At 31.6% G+C, this 25,472-nt stretch overlaps 2 protein-coding genes across 2 annotated transcripts; both read right to left on the bottom strand.

Annotated features, from left to right (window-relative positions):
* Positions 1-2,471: 2,471 nt before the first annotated feature.
* On the bottom strand, positions 2,472-13,893 carry Mnat9 (microtubule-associated Nat9). Its single transcript, XM_088264007.1, has 4 exons — positions 13,741-13,893; positions 13,459-13,568; positions 13,311-13,367; positions 2,472-10,257 (listed from the first exon to the last, which is right to left on the bottom strand). Exons 1-4 carry the CDS (start codon positions 13,815-13,817, stop codon positions 9,911-9,913), a joined length of 591 nt encoding a protein of 196 aa, XP_088120133.1. The 5' UTR covers positions 13,818-13,893; the 3' UTR covers positions 2,472-9,910.
* A 1,256-nt stretch (positions 13,894-15,149) lies between these two features.
* Positions 15,150-24,465, bottom strand: HLH54F (basic helix-loop-helix domain-containing transcription factor HLH54F). Its single transcript, XM_088264016.1, has 4 exons — positions 24,024-24,465; positions 22,228-22,312; positions 21,438-21,591; positions 15,150-16,763 (listed from the first exon to the last, which is right to left on the bottom strand). The coding sequence occupies exons 1-4, from the start codon at positions 24,121-24,123 to the stop codon at positions 16,473-16,475; spliced, it is 630 nt and encodes a 209-aa protein (XP_088120142.1). The 5' UTR covers positions 24,124-24,465; the 3' UTR covers positions 15,150-16,472.
* Positions 24,466-25,472: the final 1,007 nt, after the last annotated feature.

The raw sequence follows: 25,472 nt of genomic DNA, 5'->3' as shown, positions 1-25,472 counted from the left end.
CGCGGCGCCAGGCGACACTTCTCCCGTAGACTCGGGATCGCAAGAAGACGACGACGGTTTTCTACAGCAGCCTCCTGGACTAGAGGAACACGAGGATCCTCAGGATATCCAAGAAGAGCTGCAGCTGGATTTCCAGGAACCCAGCACAGTAGTCAAGGAACCTATCCATCCAACAGCAAATCCCATCAGGATTCGAGCCTTAGAAAAGCTGCAACACTTTGGTAGTGAAAACTGGGCAGGCGTGCGATATGCTGATGTCCAGAAGAAATTTCTGGCAGAGCCATCGTTTGTTGAATTGAACTTGTCAAGCACCATTCACAAGGAAATGTTCAGTCATTTCCTGACAACAGATGCCTCAGACCTGGCTTGGGGAGCAACTTTAGACGATTTAACCTTATCAGGTCAGTGGACCGTCCAACAGAAAAAGTGGCATTCAAACCGAAAAGAGTTGTTCGCAGTGCTTGCAACCCTTCAACACTCAGCTCACAACCTCTCCGGTTCAGAAGTCTTAGTGCAATCGGACAACAAATCAGTGGTTGCGTATATCTCCAAGGAAGGGGGCACCAGATCCTTAACACTTTTAAATCTGACCCAAGACCTCCTGATCCTTGCAGACAAGTGGGATATCTCGTTGACAGCTCAGTTTCTTCCCGGAAAATACAACGGAGACGCGGATCACCTATCTCGGGGAAAAACACCTCCGGAGTGGCACCTTTTACCGGCAGCAACCCAACCGATTTTCAATCTCTTCGGGCAACCCGATATAGACCTATTTGCTTCCGTAACGGCACACGTGACTTCGACATACGTGTCAAGAGATTGCACGGACTCGTGCGCAATCTTTCAAAACGCTTTCAGTCAATGTTGGGACTTCAATCTGGCCTGGATATTTCCTCCGCCAAATTTAATACCAAGAATCCTAGCACACCTGAACAAGGCGACCGGAACATACCTTCTCGCAGTCCCAAGGTGGCCGAGGGCGTTCTGGCGACCAGACCTAATACGCCGATCATTAGCGCCACCACTCAAAATAGCAAACCTGGAATCGGTACTAATCGACACATCCACCGGCAAACCTCCGCCCAAAAATCCAAGAACTGGAAATAGAAGTTTGGAAAATTGGGGGTGGGACGGCGTTTTGAGTAGATGGAATCCTGAGGAAAAGAATTTGCTTCTATCAGGGTGGCGAGCTTCGACGCTAAATACCTACAAGCCAGCTTGGGATAGATGGTGCCGCTGGGCATCAAATAACAATTTCCATCCTAACAAACCGTCTGCAAACCAGGTGGCCAGATACCTGGCGCAGTTGTTTATCGAAGAGAAATTGTCATACAATACTATACTAGTACATAAGTCAGCGATAGCAACATTCTGTAACCCAACAGCTGAGGAAAGTCTCAGCTCTAATTTTTTGGTAAAACATACCCTTAAAGCAATAGCCATGGCAAAGCCTACTCTCCCAAAATCTCCAATCTGGAATCCACAGATTGTTAAAGATTGGCTCTGTAAAAATAGCCCTAAACTAAACTCCTTATACGAGATATCGTGTAGAGTGGCAACACTATTGCTGCTCTCGTCAGGACGAAGAGTACACGACCTGACGTTACTAAACATCTCGGATGGAAACCTGCAGGATGAAGGCACTTCTATTATATTACATCCGTCTTTTGGATCAAAGACTGACACCCGGTTACACCAGCAATCCAGCTGGAAACTTTTAGAATCACCGGAGCTTAATATAAACCCAGTCTTTTGGACAAGAAAACTAGTAGAATTGTCCAAGGATCGAAGGTCGGAAGTGGATAACCTTAATAACCTATTTATAAGTACGAGGGGCCCCGTAAAAGCGGCTACAAGAACCATAATAGGAGGATGGGTAAAGAGCACGCTGAAAATGGCAGGAGTGGAAGCTACCCCCGGCAGTACACGCTCAGCGGTCGCATCCCTCAATTGGTTAGAAAACTACCCAATTGATAATATCTTAGAGAGAGGAAATTGGAAAAGTGAAAATACCTTCAGGAAATATTACCAAAGAGAGTTGCTTAATCACACCGTCTCAAAAGACTCCTCTCTAGCAAGCCTGTTTCAACCAGTTAACATCAAATAAAGGCATCACCCGGTCACCAGGAGATAACAGACAGATCTCTCATGATGGACTCCAGAAATCAATTCAGAACACATAATATCGGAGTTTTACCTACCATTAAAACTCTTATTATGTTTCTATTGATTTCTGGAGTCCAGGTAAGACCTACCTGGTGCATCATGAGCTTTATGAACAACCCAAATCCATGGATGACCGGATACCAAATCAGCGGAAACGGACAAAGCGACCATAGAGTAGGACACTGACCCAGGAATAGACAGTAGAAACCGCGATAACGGAAAAGAAAATGAACGCTTCTCTCATGATGGACTCCAGAAATCAATAGAAACATAATAAGAGTTTTAATGGTAGGTAAAACTCCGATATTTATTTTGTTTAGAAATTTAGTTTTTCATATTATGTTTATAAACTTTTGGAAAACATGTAACAATCAATTAGGATATAGATGAAATAAATTTATCCTGCCCAGTTGAAGTAATACAATTAAATACTGACTTTAGATTTTTATTATTTAAAAAGGTTGATTTTTGTAATTTCAATTTTTGGTTTTCTTTTTTAGTTTTTTTTTTGTGTAAAATTGACTATGTTTAAAAAAAACTATATGAAATTGTAGTGTTTCACATGAGAAATAAATATGGAAAATTGCTTTTGATTTTAATAAAATCTTATTTTGTTAGGGTTTTGTAATGTACCCTAAAGCAATGCTATTGCTTTTTTGTTTTGTTACAAATACGTAGTAGAGCAAAAAAAAAGAAAATACTTTAAACCTGATTACCGCTGAGGATATTTGATTATTTAGACAGATGATACACAGTAAGAATAAAAATCTTGATTTTAAGCAAAAATAACTCAAAACTTATTTTCGTATTCTAAGAAATTGAGTTTTAGTTTTGGTTACCGCTAAATCATAGATCTATCTGTGATAAACGCATAGCAGACACATTTGTGTAGTGTCACAGATGTGTGAGCCAGCCGCGGTCAATGGTCAATGAAATTATGTATTTTAATATAAATGATTGTTTACGTATCTTTTTAGCTAAAAGCTATTATTATAAATAAACCATATGTATACAAAAGTGAGTGCGATAGAAGACAAAAAGGTTATGAACCAATTACGCAATATTTGAAAATCCAAATATTAATTTTAAATTAATGATCAAAAGGAGAGATTTAAAATCAGAATTCTTTTATATTTTATTATGTATCAAATTATGTACAGATTTTTTTTTGTTGTTGCTATATTTGTATTAAGGAAAAAAATGTATGCTCGCATAATATTTATGTACATACAATCATACTACATCTATATTTTTTATATAAACCTAGCACCATTTAGATATGCATAATAATATTTATTTATTAACAATAATTTTTTTTTATGAAAAAAGAATTTGCTGATTCGATGTTAAATTTTGTATTAGAAATTGTAATATTCATTTTATGTTCAAAATATTTTAGACATGTATGAAGAATTAGAGGTGAGAATTTATAAAACAATTTTATTACACGGTTAATATATTGTTTTTATTTTGTATAGATAATTATTTTAAATCATTAATGAATTTAAATATCATATTATATGATGGCGGTTCATAGTGTTGTGTATTATTTGAAAATGCGTGAATATTTTGAGATAGTTGCCATTCCCACCGGAGAAATTGTTTTGTGAATTCTTACTTTGACTGATGACTATGTATCAGGTTTGTCACCAATTCATTCAACTGAAGGATACTATTGCCCCATGCTGATTAAACGGATTCAAGAATCCAAGTAGTTAAGTTCATTTGTACCTCGTGTTTATACCGATACCATTGTTACATCTGTATATATTATAAGGAAATCAGATTATTGCATTGCTTTGAAACTCGGTTATAGTGACTTTAGAAATAATGACGATTCTGCTGTTTTCCCTTTTCCATTTTTAAATGTTTACTTAATTATATTTGGTAATTCACTTACAATGGCCTTCAAATATGATGTCTCAGTTCTTTCAATGACACTGTAACGGAGTTTCATACATAAAGTTATATTTATTAAGTTCCTAATACATGTAAAATAATGTTCCACAAAATAAACACAATTTTTATGTGTATGTTAATGTGTTTAGGGCTTTTATAGCTATTACTGAATTGTTCAGTCTGACTAGATCACAATGTATGTGATTCGCAAAGTACATTATTTGTTTTTCAAATACGGGAATATCATCCTTGAGTAGGTAGACTAGCAAAGACTACTCTCCCCCACCACTTTTATGTGTCCTGTCCTCCCGCCACCAAAGGATTGTGGTTTTAATAATTTTCCAATAAATAGTAAGATTTGTGTGAAAACTGCCAAAAGGCAATACAATTATCTATAACTTGTATTCTATACTTTTTAGCTATATATATAATATATTTTGATAACAAATCACAGGATCCGGTCATTCACTCATAGGATATTGATTAATATATCATAAATTTCTAAGAAATAATTAATTTTATGATAACAGTATGTAAAGGCAATATTAAAGATTAATATCTTTTCTACTAACTTACTTTTTTATTTAATTCTGTTGCCATATTAAAGAATTTAAAAAAAAACATTTAGATTCAGGTCAAGTCAGGCATGATGTGTAAAGTATTCAATCTTTGGAAATAGCATTCTTAGGTGGGTGGATTTAAAACTCCTTTCCGCAGTTGGTTTCCTTCTTCGCTCACCATCCAAACACCACTGCATTAAAAAAAAGGTTTTTTGGCAGTACTGTTTTTGCAATAACTGTTAAAGGATAAAATAATTTCTATCAAATTATGTAATTATGCATAACTTACATTAAGCCTTAATTGGTGATATCAGTTTATGGTTTTCGAAGGGTGAGCTGCTGAACGAGGCGGTTCTGTATGTTTTGGATATTTTTGTTATTATTGTTATTTGTGATTGTGTAGCAATGTTTATGTTAATTTGACGATAATGCAAAACTTGACACCTGTTTTGTTTTTATTCAATATGTGTAGAAAATGATTATATTTTTTTACAAGCAAATGCTCAATATTATTACTAGCATAATTTGTAGTTTATTTGATTATCGTGCATTTTTTCCATCGTGTGATTGGAACTAATAATAAATATGATCTGTAATATGATTTAAATGTGTAATTGTAATGGCATTTATAATTGTAATAATTTTTATTTTATAATTTAAACTTGTTATAATTGAAAAAGACTGTTAATAGTGGAAATGTATGTAAATGTTAGTGACCGATATAATTCAGGGGGTTAGTGTTAAATGGTCCAATGGCATAAATTCTCAGAATAGATTATGCACCTTTAATCAAAACAAGGTATGGTGTATTCAAAACTGTTTTCCATCAAAAATGTGTATGTGACGCACATGAGTTTTATGACCAATTTACACTAATAAAACCAGAAAAATACTTATAATTCATATAAATATGTAATGTAAGTCTCTTGCGTTTACCATCTACTTATACATATACAGTTAGATGCAGAATTAAGTGGACACTTTATATGATAATAATTTTATTATATAGTGAAGCACAGACAACTCATTGCGATACTAATAAATTATATAAAATTTCAGAAATCTCTAGTTTTGAGTTTGCAAGCATCATTACATTGTACATATTGGTTTACACATACACATGTTTTCTTAGGATATTCCTACTATTATTAAATATCTGATGCAAAAGCTTAAGGATGTATGTAATTTTACAAAACATATATAGTATTGGAGTTGTCTTCACAGTTACCGTAGATTAATTCTGTGCTAAATTTGTAATTAATTTTAAAAAAATAGCCACAGAATTTCATAAAGATAAAAAATCAATGGTTTGACAATAAATGGGGTTAATTTGAGTATAAATTTAACATAATTTGGTAAAAAGTATAAAGGAGATCACAAGTCATCATAGATGATCAAGGATGTTGTAAAATATATAAAAGTATGCAAGTATTTATTTGTGATATTTTTATGGAAACTATCCTCTATTCAGTGATTTTGCGTATACCAAAGACATTTCGAAATAAAGATACTTTTTTCTTATTTTTATAAAGTTATACTCGATATTCATAAATTGGTCGACTGTCCACTTCTTTCTGAATCCCAGTGTATATTGAAATAATACTGAAAGAACACATTCAGTCATAAATGGCAATCATTCCGAGATTGTATTTCAATAAAATTTAAATACTTTTTCCTCTACAATCAGTCAAATTCATCATGTGTTGAATTCAATGTTAAATTATTCTATGCTTTTTATAACATGTAAAAAAATATACATCAGAAACTCTTCTTTCATGAAAATATGACAATATTTCCTTTGCTGTTCTGGACTGCAATTACAGTGAAAAGATGATGCGTAAACTATGTACATAGTGTAAATAACTTTACTTTTATTATAATTTTTTTTTCAATATTATCTACTCGATAATTCTGATTGATGACTAGTTACATAATACCAAATTTGTTAAAAATGAAAGTATAGAAGTAAAGTTAATATTTTATTTTCACAGTTATTCCAAGTCATGACATGGTATTCATTAATACTTCATATTATTAAATTTAAAAAAAGATGTGAATAATATTCAGCCCAAAAAGTGTGAAGTGTGAAACCACACAGATGGATATTAACATACTATTTATATTATATGACTGTGTGTTCTTGCAGTACATGAGTAGATGATAAAACCATATATTATTTGGCATTTAGCACTAGAACCGCTGATGTGTACTGCATATCGAGGAATAAATATGTACTTGGGAAAATGACAAAAATCTAAGAGTTTTTGAAGTGTTAAAAAGTTTCAGCCCTCTGTATTATATGTACAAAACTAAAATAAATACAATAATTTTTTAGTTCTATATAATACAGCCGTCTCCGTAGTGTAATAGTCAGGACACTCGGCTACCATACTGGAGGTCCCGGGTTCGATTCCCAGGAGGGTTGAGTGATTTTTTCACTCTTATATTTATTCAATATTACCCATTGGACTGGTACCTGAAGCGGAGGGCTGATCACCTTTCCTTCATGTCTTAGTGATCAAGATAACACTGCGTTTATATAATGCAGTGCCCTATGCCCCACTGGGTGCGGATGAGGGTTTCATTGAAATATAATACAAAAATTTGAGCAGTTTAAATGACCATTTTGCGGTTCTATTGTTAAAGTTTAAAATCATTTAGGATTAATTTGACGTCTGACTGGATGTGTACCGGCAATATGAATGGAACCTCTTTGTTCTGGGCCACAGAGTTGGGCGATGGGGCATGTGTACTTCGCCATTGGTGTCTTATGTTAAGAAACATTTCATGTGATTGTCCAGTTGTATACACTTTATGTTAATATAATGGTAATACTGCGTGTGTTACCTCGTAAATGGTATAAACTAGTCAATTTTACGATTAGAGTAATCGGACCAATTTATTAATCGTTCTGTAGTTCTTGTAAAATGCATGCTTTAGGCAATACATATACTTATTATTAATTATAATTGTGTCACTTATTTCAATGTATAATGATATACATTATTGCTACTCAATATTATAAAACTATTTAAGTAATAAATCTTATCTATTCAACCATAATCATTCATTGCAAAAACAAACTGAAATTGTATTTATTTTGAAAGAAAAAAATGTAAAAGCGAAAGGAGAATCTGTAGTAGTATTTTCAATTTTTGGAAACCTTTTATTATAAATATTATATGTTGGCTGATTTTTGTTTATTTACCAACTTATCATTGGTACTTTTTACTGTCCATTGTCAAGCGTAAATTAATGGAAATTTTTCATCTAATAGTTTCTTTGCTAGATTTTTTTTGTTGTAAATATTTATTTTTGGATTAGATGTTTATTCTTAAGCGTACTTTTTTTTTACATACGGGTACACGCAAATTTCATCATACAAATAAAATATGTATCTTAATCAAATGTGTTTGGATTTATTAGTAAAAATATTAAAAATGCAAACTTTTTGCAATGTGTTAACATATCAAAAGTATGTGTCAGATTCGTTATTTGTTTTTAAAATTGAATATTGTTTCTGTCGTATCTTAGGATTGGGATGGTCTTACATTTAATGAGATTTTTAAAATTGAAAAAATTACTCAGTTTTCAGTAACACTTGTCACTCATGAAAATACATGCATATTGTATAATGTACTTTGGTAAATGAAACACATTTTTAATATAAATAATAGTAATTATGCATTTTTGTGCAATACTAAGTTATAGGGTGTAGTTGCCTCTTCCATCAAATTGAATTTGTTATTTACATCAGAAGTTATCTCAAGCTCAAATATGTAATTATTTAATTACTTGATTAAGTAGTAAAATTGTAAAGATTTTATCAAATTTAAAAGGTAATTTAGCTTTACAATTTACTACATTTAAAAATCCTTATTGTATTTATGACGTATGTTTCAATTTAACATTGACTCAAACAAAAATAGTGGTAAAACAAGATTAATTTCATACTTAAATCAAGAAATCATAATTTATAATGTCAGTCTAAAACTAAAAATACATATAAGAAAATATTTCAAACAATATAAAGAGCCTCTTAGCAGCACAATATTTTAAGCAGTAATTTGCCAATAATAATTTCAAAGCACCGTAAAAACCTTTAGTACTTGTGGAAAAACAAATGAATTATTGTTGTTTATTTTGTTGTGTATAATAAAACAAACTAAAAGTTCTTTGCAAGAATATCGGACTCTTTATAAATATACAAGTCCGAAACTCATCACAATGCGAAATTCAAAATGTTTTCTAGTTGCTGTTAATATGTTCCATTTGAATACAGTTCTACATATTTCTTTCTGTAACTCATGCCAAGGAATTCATGATATTTTTACTGTCTTCTTATTAAAGTATTGAAAACTTGTTAACAATGTGTTTTATTTTGTCAATTACATAATCTTACATAGATAGCTGTATAGTGAACTGGTGAGTAGTCAGAACAATCAATGTGAGAGATGGAGGAGATGCATGGAATTGGAAGAGGCAAAACGAGTGTGTCGGGTTGTGCTCCCGTGGTTAGTGTCGCGGACTCTTGAGTCTGAATTTCTGGGTTCAAACCCACTCTACCACAATTTGATACCTATTTTTAATAATGAGCGGATTACGCTCACATAAATAGTATGAAATTAAAGTATTTTTGTAAATAAGAAAAAAACAATATTTCTCTTTTTTTTAAATACAATAAAAAAACATGTTTTCGAGGACATAGTAGTCTGGCAGTTTATTCTCTATCTAGCCACCTGTCTCCGTATGCCATTATGTTGCTTCTCCGTAGAAATGAAATAATGGTATATTAGCCGACTATATTTTGAAGCAAGCAAAAACTGATCTGTTCTTTGGCGATTCCGTATAAAAGAAATGCTTACTACAACATATAGAAAAATATTCAACGCATCTGTCAAATATAGACGCTGGAATAGGAGATAATAATTATTAACACATTATGGATGGGAAAGGTATTTATATACGTTCGGTCATTAGTGCATAAGGACAGGAAGGGCAATTTTACCTTCTGCGCCGGCCTGATTTCAAAGTCAGAAAAGAAGGAATTACATATTTAGTGTTTTTATATGAATATTATGTACCAATCTCTTTGTTAAGGTCTTAACCATACATATGTACATAATTATCAAATCCCGTCTCCAGCGGTCCACGGGCATAAAAAGCACCCGTCCTTAGTGTATTAATACAAATACATATATAAATTAGTATAAAAATAATAATATAAACATTGTGTTGGTAGTTTTTTCAACGACATGATAAATAAACAGTACACAAATTAGTATTTATTTTTGATAATTTGCCAATTGTAAACTATAATTTGATTTCAGCCAATGCAGCCAATCTGTATCGACTATTTTTTCAAGTGTTGTTTCTTTAAACACTTCACTTCTTTGAGTTTCTTTAAATCCTAATTTTTCAAACATTCTGATACTAATTTTATTATCGAATGATATTTTAGCTTCGTAATGCTTAACATGTAACTGTTCGATTCCATATAGTAACATTTGTATAGTAGCTTCCCATCCATAGTGCTTTCCTCTAGCTTCATTTTCTGCAATCATTATTTCAATTTCTGCTTTCCCCCTCATTTCAGAGTTGAAAAACAAATTTGTATCTCCTATCATGGAATCTGAAAACACAATAAAAAAACAAATAATCTTCAAATAGTAGGTTGCGGAAGTGCATTTTGAATAAAAATTATGTTTATGTAAGAACTGTAATGCTGCAAAGAAACATTAATATGGAATATGCATTTTATTAATAATAATATAATTATAATTAAATTAATTAACTTTGTTTTAAAATCACTATGAATATTTTATTATAACTTAATTATAATGTCTACCGGTTTCGAAGCTAACCGCTTCTTTATCAAGACTGATTAATACTAGTATTATAATAAGTACCGTAAAGTGGGTATACATTGCACCAAAATACTGCATTTTTTCAAAAAATTGTCTATTCAGATCAGGTTTTTTACTTTTTCTGAGGTTTCAACTATTGCAATGTAATAACACATATACCTGTAACATGTCTGATACATTTTAAAATTTTTATCTATTTTGCCTGTATTCTTTTTTTATATTTATATTTTGGTGCAAAGTATCCCGGGGTAAAGTACAACTTTGCACCATGATATTTTCTCTACACTTTTCGTACTAGAATCCAAATTGATGCAAAGTAAAGGCTATCCTACAAGTTTTGTTGCACCTTATGAAGGGTTTTGGCTCACAGTTCACTAAATGCAGATTATAATATTGTATAATTATGGAAAAATAAGACACTTGATCGATTTTTTTAAAAAAAAATATTGAAAAATCTAACAAAAATGTTTTTTTTTCAATACTGAAGGTTTAAAATTATATAAAATAAAAGGTGGATATTAAAACATATTGTACTACATAGGTAATAGGAATTAAAATTAAATTAGGTCTAAATATGGTCAAGTTCCGGGACGGTAAAGAAACCTCTTTTGGATTGCATTTTTAGTTCTTTTATGGAACCCGCTACATCCTTCCAAGAATATTGAAGAAAGTCATCCTTCATCGGCCACTTCCACGATTTGAGACTCTCCTGCATAGATTTAACAGCTCTGTCTTTCTTTATTTCCAAAATCTGTCCCGGAAATTTTTCTCCTTCATAACGAAATACGAGATATTCTCCCACCTTCTTTTTTACTGGTCCTAATGAAACGGAAGAACAAATACGATAACTGGTTTCAGTCATCGTTTTTGTTCTTCTCCCTCTTCCTCAAAGCTTTCGTGTGAACTATAATCAGTTAATGCTAGATATGCTGGAAGTTTCGATGCGGAAGGTGGGATCATTGATGTAGTTGTGTAGTTGGTTCAGGTAGCATTTGTGTCTCGTCAACGTTCATTTCGACATTTGGATCGTGAGCAATGCTCTTACCTGGTTCTATCGGTATCGTTTTCCTGCGTTTTAAGACTGAATTCTTTGGGTTGAATCTGTTTTCTTCCAAAAAGTGTTGAAAACTCTGGCGCACGTCATCGTCATACGCTTTTAATGGCAACCGATTAAGCAACTGACTAGTTTTTGCAACAGTCGAGGTTTTATGTCTTTGCAAAAATGATCTTATCCATTCAGAGCCTGGTACGTTGTCCTTTAATATTCGTACTCTTCTGCCAAATCTATCCAAATAGGCTATTAGAATGTAGCGAATGTTATAAACACTCACTGGGAAACCGTACTCACTCATGTCTACTATGCAGTTTACGAAGGATTGCTCTTCGCCCTTGTCACATATCGGAGGTTTTCCCACAGGTTTTGTGTGCTGACCTTTGAGCTTATAGTTAATCGTCCTTCTGGGGATTTTCTTCAGCCTTTCTTTGACTGATTGTACCATTTCGAATGGCCTCCAAACACTGCTCCACTCTCTTCGGTGTAAAATCGCAGTATCGTCTGGCATAAGGCCGCTGTTTGTGTGTTCTTGACATTTTTGAAAAAAATATACCATCAGGAATTAAGTAAGTACACAAAACCTATAGATATTTAGCAAACATGTCAAGTTGTATTAGCTGTTTTAAGACTTTTCATCAAATTAATTAACTATGGCCTTTTGTGAATACTTTGCACTTGGTGCAATGTTACCCCAAATGTGGTCAATACAAGTCAGTTCTTAAAAAAATATTATTTTTACATAAACTTGACAACGTAACTAAAAAATACAGCATTTGAGAAAAGCAGGGCCTACCTACCTACGATTTAGAGACCACTCACTTGTTGTAACTAGTTTCAGTATACTGTAACTAGTTTCAGTATACTGATTCCACTGGATTTTTTCGGACACAATTTTCAGACAGAAAACTTTCTTTTCGTTCGGACAGGAAAAACGCATTGAAGCAATAGCGACCGACTGTTACTTCTGTAAACTAAAAAGTAGATTGAAGTGCCATCTATCAGAAACAATAGAAAGTAGAATGAAAAATGACATGTATCAGAGATGATCAGCTCTACAATTTCTTTACAGAAGGTGGTGCAAAGTATCACCCATGGTGCAAAGTATACCCACTTTACGGTATTAATCAGTCTTGTTAAAGAAGCGGTTAACTTTGAAACCGGTAGACATTATAATTAAGTTATAATATTTATAGTGATTTTAAAACAAAGTTACATTTTAATTATAAAATGGAAAATCACGAAGTTAGTGCTTCAAATATAAATTATAATAATATAATTAATCGATAATCAAAGAATTGGACATCAACATATTTGTCATTTTTCATTTAAGTATATTATACTAGGCAAATTGACAACTAAATAGATCATAATACAAATAGTTAGTCTTTGATCATAGGTCATAGGCTCCGAACCTTTTTTGGCTTTTTACTACCCCTCTGCCAAAAAAGTCTCATCGACGGGGAGAAAGATATTGCTAGAAAGTCTTCTCATAAGTGGGGGAAGGAATAATATTATATTGCATACTTCCCAGCCCTCCTTTCTATCTCCTACCAGTCTAGTACTCTCTAGAAGATCTCTCCAGCACCCATTAGGGGACAGTGCCGCTCCGTTGGTAACCAATGGTATAGATCGGATGTAAAGTTTTTAAGTTTTTTCAAATAATCAACTTTTATGTTTGTCTATAACCTTTGTTTTTACAAGCATTGTCTCCTGGTAACAGAAAATACGGAAAATAATAAATAATGGTGAATAACTACTGCTTACCTATTTCATCCAAGCATTCGGAATATTTTTGTTTATCTAATATTATAAATGTGCATTCTGTAAAAAAAAACAAACAATAAATTAGACCAAACTTGCTTTATTTAGTTAAAATTGTTTTATTATCTGTAGATACGTTTACTATGCATACTATCTTCATCTTCTCTCCAGCTCTTCTGCATTGCATATTCTTCATCTAGAGATAAGGGTTCTGAAGCAGTTAATTCTTGTAACTCTTTGGATTGCATCCATGAATGATACCTCCATGAAAGAAAATGAACACATAGGTAAATTATTGATTATACTAGTGATTGTCAATAGCATTCTTTGATAAATAATAAGGTGTCATACAAAATTCATGTGATGACAAAAAAATATGGTGTAACAAATTTACATAGATGGAACATTATTGTAAATATGTATAATATCTTACTTTGGAACATGATTGCTTTCGTAAGGAATTAATATCACATTTGTGCCAATTATTTCCGTATTTTTATTAATTTTCATTTTCCTCGCAATTTTTTTTTTTTAAATATTCGAAATTATAAATTCCACAAACCGTTTGTTTACTTTACTATTTAGGTTAGGAGTTATTTTGACAGTTGACTTGATGTTTTTTTCCTGGCAACATTATGAAAATCATGATCGTTTAGTTCTATTTGTAAATAAATGAACGTAGCCCAGTGTAATAATTAACAACCAGACACTTGCTGGAACACTGGAAGATATTACAAAAGTCTAAAGATACATATCGCTCACTCCTTTCAAGAACGTCATAAATCAAAAAACTTGATTGTTCAGGAGAACGTTTTTAATGTTTAAAAATATAATACAATGTATTTAAAATAAATATCAAGCCACTTACTGAAGTTTTTACTGTGCAACAGATATTTTTAGGTAAAACCTGAAGGTATTTTCTCCATTTGAAAAATATTAAGTATATTTAAAAAAATAATTAAGCAATACCTTTTCTTCAAAACGCAAAAACAACACTTTCTGCCCTGTAGCGGGTAAATATTAAGTTAAAAATATGCCGCTTTTTCTGGGATATAGTACATTTTCTGGGCATTCCGTAAACATGCACAACTCAAAATTGTCAATTTTTGATTTATGACGTTCTTGAAAGGAGTGAGCGATATGCTCATTATTTGCACAAAAGCATGCTATTATTTAGGAATTGCTCTTAGTAGCATGTATGAACGTAGTTTGCTAGAAAAGCATTGTCGATTTTTAAGCATGCTCATTTCGAGAATGCTTAAAATCGACACTCGTTCGATTTTCGAGCATGCTACCTGCAGCGTGGGTGAGAGGGGGGTGCTCTGAGCGCGTCTGAACACCTTTGCTGCTTATTAGTATAATAGTATCGATGTAAGTAAACGAGCATGCTTATTACAAGAAAAGTATGCAGCTAGAGAGCATGCATGTTTAATTAATAGTATGTATTCATTTATACTTGTAACCAAATTTCAAAAAGACATGAATAATATTCGTTTAGCAAAATAATAAATCCTTTTTTCCCTGTTCGTAAAATAAAATATGATATTATTGCGGATTGACAGAAGTCCAGTATGTCAGTAGTAAAGTAGTTAATGTCGGTATGGCCCCGCTTTGAAAGACAATACTTCTGTCGGCATTGACCCGACATGCCTCAAATAAATATTTTATTACTCCGCTCATTATTATTTACATTCGGGTAACTCATGCACTTTGTTTTATCTGTCACAAAACAATATAAGCCATGTATATTAAGCTGTGATGATGAGAAAAAAAGTTCCGACAAAAGGATTTAGAAAAAAGTGACAACATGTTCATTTCGTGATCCTCATTTTATTAAAAAAAAATCTTTGGTAGACACAGATATAAACGTCTTAACATTATTTTTGAATATATACAGGGAAATTCTCGTTATGTTAACATAATTTACATATCTTACTTATTTGCTGTCTATAAAATATATTTAAAAAAATGTATTTATCAAAAATAATACTATAATACTGTAACTGTAAAGGTACACACAATTTCCATGTACAACACCAATAAAGTACGGGTAGATATTTCTTTTACTGTAAACTCCTATACTTACAAATGATTTTTTTTACCTTCAAACAATTCAAATACCGTGAATAAAATTTCATTAACGCACTGTTATTTAAAATCCCTCATTTTTACTTTAAAAGTTCTTCTTTTGTTGAATATCAATAAGTTAAAAAATATGATATGTATTTAAAGTAGTATGCATAATAAATATGAATTAGTGATTTTTCATTTTATTATTTATTTGATATTTAGCGCAGGACTGTTATTGATTATCAAAATAACACTGATTCGATACGCTTCGTGAAAAGAAGAAAAGCATCTTAAACAGAATTAAACTGATTTGATTTTATTTGTATTTACTAATACGTAATACGTATATTTTTTTATAAATATATTATGTGCAACATTTCCACTGGAAGGAGTAAGACGTTTTTTTATGTCGTCACGAATTATTCCTATCGATTATTCTGTGTTGCAAAATTAAGTTCTTGATCTGGAATATACGTATTAACTACGGGATAATTTATACTGTGAGTATTTTCAGACTACGCCATCTCAAAATAACAAGAATTTTGGTCGATAGCAATTTAGGCAATGATATGATTAAATAGTTATTTTATACATCATCAACTCTAGATTACTAAACTATCCTACTAGTGACGTTGTTACTAAACATTGTAAAAAATGCGATACAGAAATAAATACGATAATCAAAAACTTTTAGTTTTTCAGAAGTAAAAGTAACAATTCTTTGGTTTTAAGAGATCACGTAATAGTGAAAAAAAATAAAGGTACATTAGGAAGACACTGGTGAAACAGGGGCCGTAAGACGCTTTTTTTCCAAGAATCGTAATTTTGCCGTCGTAATTTTTACGATAGTTTAGTATTATAGGGTTGAATAACATTCATTTGGATTTTATTAGGTTTATATTCAGCGACGGCTTTAGCCTCCTTGGCACCTTCATACGATTTTTGGATCGCTTAAAAAGGTAAGGAAAATAAGTATTTACAAAATTTCCGTCGGCGGGAGTTTTTTTTCAGGGACCCTTTTAGGACCCCAATTATGGCTCCTTCGTTCTTTGAACAACCTCGACTCCATCCATGACTGGTACTGTGTACATTGTATTATCCCGTGTGCAACATGGACTCATTATAAGGGTTCCTCAAGAAGTTATCTCTGTGAATTTGGTTATAGTAATTATTATCATTTTGCTGGAAGTTTTGCGTTCTAGTGAAGAAGTTGTTGTTGTTGTACATTGCTGGTTCACAGTTGGGGTTGTGATGGTTGTTGTGCATGTTGTGGTTGTTGACGGCAGTTGCTGGTTGCTGGGGAGAAAGGGATGTTCTGGAGGGAGGCATCCTGTCCACACCCGCCCACGTACCCCCCACCCCCTGCTGGAAGGTGAATGGCCATGTCTGAAAAAATTAACGAGAAAATATAATTTATAACTTAAGTTTTACTTGGTAAATACCACTATTTATTTTAATCTATTGTGACACGCGTTTCGATGCATTCCGTATCATTTTGAAAATGATGGGGAATGCACCAAAACACGTGTCACAATAGAAAGAAATTTTAAGAAATAGTGGTATTTACCAAGTAAAACTTATTTTAAAAATGGATAGTTATTACAATAAAGCGACTGCCGAATCAATTGATAGCAAATAAAATAATCTGTTTATATTTTACATTGGTAGAATTAGTTTTACATAGGTATGTTTCAAAAAACCACTTTTGGTGGTGTTCAGTTTTTTTTTTATATATCAACTGTAACAATATATAATATTTTGTTTATATTTATTTGTACGCTTTTATTAGTAGAAAATATTTTTACCTATGCAATAGTAGAAAATACCTAAGATCAAAACGTTCCCCTATATTAAATTAAATTAATTTTCCCTCTATGAAATAAAATCCAGGAGCTGTTTCAGACTGACCAAAATAAGGACACTTTCTCACAAGTGATAATCATTGTCGGGGGGACTTGAAATGACACGTAAAGAATAATAAATAAAATCACACCAGATTACAAAATGAATAATGCGTCATTTACCCAAGCCTGATGGCGATGAAAGTTCACTAAACCGAAAATCGGAAAGTGTTTTAATTTGTTACTTACAAATTTGTTTGGAATGGGTCGAGGACAGTTGTTTCTGAATGCTTATTTACATGAAGCCATTATTGGCTCTGTTTAGCAGAATTCTTTAAGAAATGGCCAAGTTTAAATGCTGCATAACTCAAGGTTTGTTTATAAAATTATTCGAAATATTTGTTACCGATTTTTTACGTAATAAATAAGTAACCTGAACATTTTAAGTACTCTGAATTGGCGAAACAAATTTCAATTTTACTTGAGATCTCCAACGTTCAATTTAGAAGGTGCCGCGCTAGGGGCTAAACGCTCTCCGCGCTAATTAAAAAAAATATTGATTTTAATTTGACCTTTTTTTAAATATGTTAAAAAAAATGAAATATTTTTTTAAATCATTACTCTTCAAAAATTCTTTTCTTTTCAAAAACATACATTTATTTCGATGAAAAACTTTTTTTTTAATACAAAACGGTATTTTAATCAAAAATTCTATTACGTCAAATGTTACCTGGGTTTAACGAAAATTAAGTTGCGATTTATCGTATATTGGGCCTTAAGGAATAGAAGGGATAAATATATTACATTTCCTGTTTTTAAAATGTTTTTTTTTGCAAAGCGAGTGTTTTTGCCTAGAATTTTCACTCATGAATTACATGAAATAAACATAAAAAGTAAATCCACTCACGAGTGGGCATAGGCTATGAAACTTAAAAAGTTGAAGCCATAATAAGGTCATAATAAGCGGTAGCTAGATTTCAGTCACTTGGACGTTAGGTAAATCAAAAAAAAATGTTTTTGTTTACATAAGCAGGGTTAAATAATTTTAATATTCAATTTACATCCCTAAAGCGTCGATATTTTCGCTTTCGGGTACTTTTTTTTTAAAGGTTCCAGTGTACATAAACAATCTTAAAAAACTAATGGCCGACCACCCAAAAAACAACTCCACGGACAGTTTTTCAAAACTTCCGCCAAACCACAAGCGCAAGAGGGCGGCCGATTTCGATGCACGGTTTAAAAAATAGATGTAGCGTAAATACAATAAAATTATTGTAAAAATGTGAATCCAAACAACAGCTGTGTGCATTTGCGCGGACTACGCTTCAAACTTTACGATTAGGTAAACACTCTTCGAATTGGGAGCAATGTTTGTTTTTCTTGGGCCGAAACATCTTCTAGTAAGATTTGTTGTCTACCAAACTATTCGAAAAACACAATTATCTACAGTGAAAAATATCTGGTAATGACGGATAATTTTAAGTTATTAAGTATTAAGTTATTAAAAAATAAAATTTAAATATCTAAAATAGGTAACAATACTACAATAGTCAAATTGTTGCGCTTTTGTAAGGCGAAACAGCTATTAGTTCAAGGATGTTATAAAAAAATATATATTAATATGTATATATATATATATATATATATATATATATATATATATATATATATATATATATATATATATATATAGATATATATATAAATATAAATATGTATATATATATATATATATATATATATATATGTATATATATATATATATATATATATGTATATATATATATATATATATATATATATATATATATATATATATATATATATATAAATATATAAATATATATATATATATATATATATATATATATATATATATATATATATATATATATATATATAATATATAATATTTGATTATGATATATATGTATATATATATATATATATATATATATATATATATATATATATATATTTATATATATATATATATATATAATATATAATATTTGATTATGATATATATGTATATATATATATATATATATATATATATATATATATATATATATATATATATATATATATATATATATATAAATATATAATATATATATATATATATATATATATATATATATATATATATATATATATATATATATATATATATATATATATATATATATATATATATATATAATATATAATATTTGATTTCATTAAAAAAGTTGAATAATACATTTAAAATTTCACAATACATATTCATTTAATTTAATAAAATTACCCAACAGATTCTCTGTACTGTAACGAGGAGATGCATGAATGTCGAAGAGGTGAAGATTGATTAAAAAAACAGATTGGTGTGGTGTTCTATTCTCTCTGTCTAACCCTGCTTGGAATCGGCGTGATGGTCAATTAGTTAATTTTTTTACTTACTTATAACCCTTATCCGCACCCAATGGTGCATAGGGCACTGCATCGAATTGACGCAGTGTTATCTTAATGCTTACCTACATGAAGGCAAGGTGATCACTCTTGAACCACGTGAACCAATCCAGGGTAATATTAAATAAATATTACAGTGTAAAATCACTAATATTTATTTTAACCCCCCCTGGGAATCGAACCCGGGATCTCCAGCACGGTACCTAAACACGCTGACCATTACACCACGTAGGCGGACAAATTAAGTTTAATATTACAAAAAATGGATAGTATAAATAAATAAACACCCATAAAATGTGAATAAACAAGCCGTAGGTCTTCAGATCGAGTATTAAAAAAATTAAGTGTTGAAATTTAATAATTATTAAGCCTAATGGCTTAAATAATAATTGAGAGTACAATATACAATGGCTCGTGCTGGAGTGGTACTCCTTCAAGTCGCGAGAGTGTTTATCTCCGGGTTGGTGTTTAGACTATTCTCTTCACATCGGACACGACCCATATGGTCCAGTCGCACGGTGCGAGACAAGAGGAGAGGGTATTATTCATCTCCGCGGGTTAAAAATAATTGGGGCGCTGAAAAATTTCAAGATTTTTTTTCATGATCACGGTCTCGATATACAATACGTAAGTGAAAATCAAAGATTCTAGGGACAAATTTTGAACGTAACAAAATTATTTTAACACAATTTCCCCCTTCATACTATTATCAGTTGATGACAGCACGGCTGTCCAAACTCAAAACACAGTAAGGGATATTTTTTTGTAGTACGTTTTTTTTTGCATTTTTAGGCTAAGTAGAATCTACTTAGTCCAAAAATGCAAAAAAACATACTACAAAAAAAGTCCCTTACTGTGTTTTAAGTTTGGACAGCCGAGCAGTTGAAGAGATGTCATGTTTTTATTTTTAATTTTATATTTTAGGTACAAAGATACATTTTTTACATTTTATTAATTATATGTATTGCGGCTCTTTAGGCATAGCCTGTGTTGAGCCGAAATACTTGTTAATACAATAAATATTTTTTTAAATTACTAGATTTTATACATAACATACAAAAGGTACAATAACAATATACAGTAGAAAGGTTTTACAATAAAAAATACAAATATTAAGCCTGAACTCTAATTAATATTGTGTGATGCCTGTCAATGTTCGATGTGTTAAGATTACAAAACGACATTTTTTCATAAAATTTTGCCCAGGAATGAAAAGAAGAAATGAATTTTTAAAATGTAATAAAATTACAAAAATATAAAAGACTACTGTCAAAACAATAATTAGGAATAAAATGTATTTTCTTCACGAATTAGTAAACCTTACATTTTGACAGTCGTATAAAATGATATGGTCCCGATCCGCAACACTTGGGTTAGAAGAAAAAGATTTAAAGGTTTTTGTAAGGGCGAAGACTGACCGGAGCATTTCGTCGTAACGTAACATGTTACGATGCGAACATTCAGGCAGTCTGTGGCAGTTTTCATTTGAATCTGTGTTGGGAACAGGAGGGATAATCTAGTGTGGGCCAATCAGGAACTTCTCAGCATTAGCTCATTGCTGGGAGGAAACCACGTAAAAAAACTCCTCAGGAGAAGGCGGACTGTTGACAGTCATCAGCAGACCTTCCGTTCCGCTAGAAGAAGGGAACATCCATACGTAGGTATATTGCATTAGTTGCAATGTGCATATTTGGCTCTTTGGCTAATATAAGTTTGCCGACCACTGGCCCAGGTGCCAGGGCCGGCATCGGGTAGTCTGTAGTCATACCAAGTTTAGAGGTCTCGCCGGGTGCTGGGGTTCTTCGGGAGGCTGATCAGCTAGTAGGGCCCTCAAATGGGCGATGTACCCGCTGGCAAGCCTCAAGGTGTCCAACTTGGAGAGCTTCGTGTCCGCTGGTACCCACGGCAGAGTTGTCTTCAGCCTGCCGACAAAACCTACATTCTTTAAAAAAATATCTTCGAAAATGGAACTCATTGTAAAAGAAACAATTAGAAACGCTTGGCTAGTTTTAAGTGATTTAGAAAATTTTACATGTAAATACGGAAATTTTGTGACAAATTCAATTTGATGCAGTTGCGCCAGTTAAAAGCCACTATGGTATGGCAGGATGTACTAATGATAACATTTTGAGTGTATCCATTTGCTTGTTCACAAATCTGGATTATTTCCAATTAACTTTAATCGGAGATAATCCCGTGATGCCCAGACTTCCATATTCTCATTCATCTATGTTGAGATGTCAAAAGATAATATGAAAAATAACTCCTTTCCTAAGTTATTTTTCATATTATTTTTTTGACATTTCAACAAAGATGAAGAAGAATATGGAAGTCTGGGCATTTACGGGGCTTACGACCGACATAGGCCAAACATTCACCAATTTAGCCACCCTATGACCCCAGAATTCCATATTCTTCTTCATCTATGTTAAGATGTAAAAAAAATAGTAATGATAAAGTTGAATCATTATCTTAAGATGGGTTTTGAGCAAATATATACATTTTAAGATAATAGTCGTATTTTAAATATAAATTGTAAGATAATAGTCATATTTTACCTGCAAAATGCTTTTGACAAAACTCTCATCCGAGCTCTTTCTCTAGCGTTGGCAGCATTTCTTTGTTGTGGGGGACATCGATCAGCTATGAAAACATACAACTTTATAAATAGGTAAGTATTACTAACACATTTTTTATGTTATTTAAAATACTCGTAATATCAACTTGTTTTTAGGATTCATTTATTTTCATAAATCTGATCCTGTGATCCCGACTTTGTAATAATTTGCCTAAAAACCCAACTAGAAAAGAAGTGCTTAATATTATTAATTAAAATACTTTTTTATTTAAATTTTACTTTGTGTTATAAAAGGGTATCCACAAATCAATCGATTGCCGAATAAATTAATAAAATAAAATAAATTAACTGGAAATATTTAAATGATGTTTGTATTGTAATCATCTAAGATTTGCTAAATGCGCACATAATCCCAGTATAATCTAATGTCAATTTTGAGGTATTTTATTGAATATTTTAGTACGATTATTCTTTTAATATCGCTTAGATAGAATGCTTTAATATTGCGGCGTTGATAAATTAGGTTATTATCATTGGCTTAGTTTTCATTAATTATTTCAAATTCAATCATTAAGAAACTCAAGTACGTGTTTAGACAAATGCATAATTTGATACATCATTATAACATAATAATCAATCGGTAACAGTAAATGTATTTAAATGTAGTAAAAGTGGTGAAATAAACATGTAAAATACGAATGTCAACGAGTCAATCCGTCGGACTAATCACCGATACCCGTAACCTTGATTTGATGTAATTGATATGTAATTATGGCCTTAGTTACTATTGCATCATTCAAATATAAAATACCGAATTATTCTATGAATATCGATAAAATTAATTTATAACTAGCTGCACCGACCATGCGTTACAATTCAAACCACACGCTCACTCTGGTCAAATGGAAACAAATAAGGAATCTCACATTTCTGTTTAAAATGTCAAGAAGCATGAGTGATGATTAGTACCTATTGCGTGTATTGCTGTTTTACGTTCAAGAGATAGTGCTCCCATTGAGGTAAAAAAACAATGGGGTAAAATAAATCCGTTCCAGTATATTCTGATATAAAACACGCGCATACTCGAATGCTACGTTGTGTCAAAATTTCAAGGCAATCGGTTAATAACATTCGGAGACTGAAGATTTTGAACAAACGAACATTTACATTTATACAGATATTGTGCTTTGAAAAAGCAATTGAACCTAAATAGTAAAAACAACAATATTTTAGAATATATTCGTATACAATTAAATCATTTTAATTAAATATTTGTATATATTTATAGGAAAACGATATTTTTGAGAACTATTTTTCCTTTTAATTTATTTTGATTACAGGTTGATGTATTATTCTTCTTCAATCCCTTATCCGCGCCCAATGGGGCAAAGGGCACTGCATCATATAAACGCAGTGTTATATTGACCGTTAACACATGAAGGAAATGTGATCAGCCCTCCGCTTCAGATACCAGTCTAAGGTAAATTAATTAAAAATATTAGAGTGAAAAATCACTTATAATCTCACTCACAATATATATTTATTTGATCCGCTCCTGAGAATCGAACCCGGGACCTCCAGAACTGTAGTCGAGTGTGCTGACTATTACACTACGGAGACGGACTTGTTGATATATAGCGAAGTACAAAAGGGACATAGATACGGTTTTTGTAAAAACCTAATAATGATCAAAGTACACCATTACCGATAAAATATTATAATAGCAAATACCTATCAGTGAGGGCAATTGATAAAATACAAATAGTTTAAACTAACTTGAGTTTTGTGAGATATCGTCATTATTCAAAGAGTCATCATCGTCGTCAGGAGTAAATACATCTCCCGGTGAAGTCGATCGTCGTCTTCGCCGCGGCATTATTCAATATTGTACAGAACTTTAAACTTTTCTGAATTTGACACATGAAATTTTGTAAAATCGTCTGTAAATTTCACTTTCCATTTGAACTTTCATTAAAATTATTTATCATTAACACTTTTTTTTCAAGAATGTAAACACAGCAAGTAAAAATTATCTAGGTACATATCATTACACTTTTATTTTTATATCGACAAAAAATATAAACGACACTGAAATCATGATTGCTCGAGTTTTTCAATAAATATTTTTTTTCCAGTAAACTTTGGCACTTTTGGTTAGATATTTTTATATTAGGGAAATGCGGAGGACATTTCAGCTGGTCCTTAAACTATGCACTGATTTGTGTGATAGATATCCTGTCTATTTGTTGGTTATTCGTCAGCTACTAATCTTCGATGACGGCTGGATTAGTATGCATTTAGTTCTACACTAAGGGGTGGGGACTAAAGACAAATGATCCCGAAAATACTTTCAAGTAGGAGTAGAAAACCATTTCTCAAATAAATATTAATATTTCAAGTTCAAAATTACATAAATCGCTCACTCCTTTCAACAATGTCATATATCAAAAATCGTAAATTTTCAGTTGTGCATGTTTTCGGAATGCCCAGAAAATGTACTATATCCCAGTAAAAGAGGCATATTTTTAACCTAATATCTACCCGCTACAGGGCAGAAAGTGTTGTTTTTGCATTTTGAAGAAAAGGTATTGCTTAATTTTTTTTTAATATCCCTAATATTTTTCGAATGGAGAAAAAAACCATCATGTTTTACCTAAAAAGATCTGTTGGACAGTAAAAAAGTTCAATAAGTGGCTTGATATTTAACTTTAAAAACGTTCTCCTGAAAAATTAAGTTTTTTTTTTATTTATGACGTTCTTGAAAGGAGTGAGGGACATATGTATTTAATAAATATTATATTTGCATCTTCTCTAACCCATATCCGCATCTAATTGTGCATAGTATTGACGCAATGTTATCTTAATCGTTACTTACATGAAGGCAAGGTGATCACCCCTGCGTTTCAGGGTAATATTAAATAAATACTAGAGTGTAAAATCACTAATATTAATTTTTCACCCCCCCACTGGGAGTTAAACCAATTTTTACATACTTAATAATAATCATATATAAGCGAAAACGTTGACGTTAATGATGTCGAGTGCTACGAAACACGTGTCACAATCAATTTGAATAAAAAGTATAAGTTACTTAGTAAATTTTAAACGGTATCTGTTGATTTGTTAATCTTGTGTGAATTACTTAATAGGCATGAGCGAATGTTTTTGCCTACAAGTTTTCACACCAGAATTGAATATGAAATTATAGTAACTTTGAAAATATGT

The sequence above is a fragment of the Brachycentrus maculatus genome, unplaced genomic scaffold (assembly GCF_059751285.1).
Source record: "Brachycentrus maculatus isolate JH-2025_06_01 unplaced genomic scaffold, ASM5975128v1 h1tg000212l, whole genome shotgun sequence".
NCBI lineage: Eukaryota > Metazoa > Arthropoda > Insecta > Trichoptera > Brachycentridae > Brachycentrus > Brachycentrus maculatus.
The sequence above is the reverse complement of the archived record's forward strand: the minus strand, read 5'-3'. Positions and strand labels throughout refer to the sequence as shown.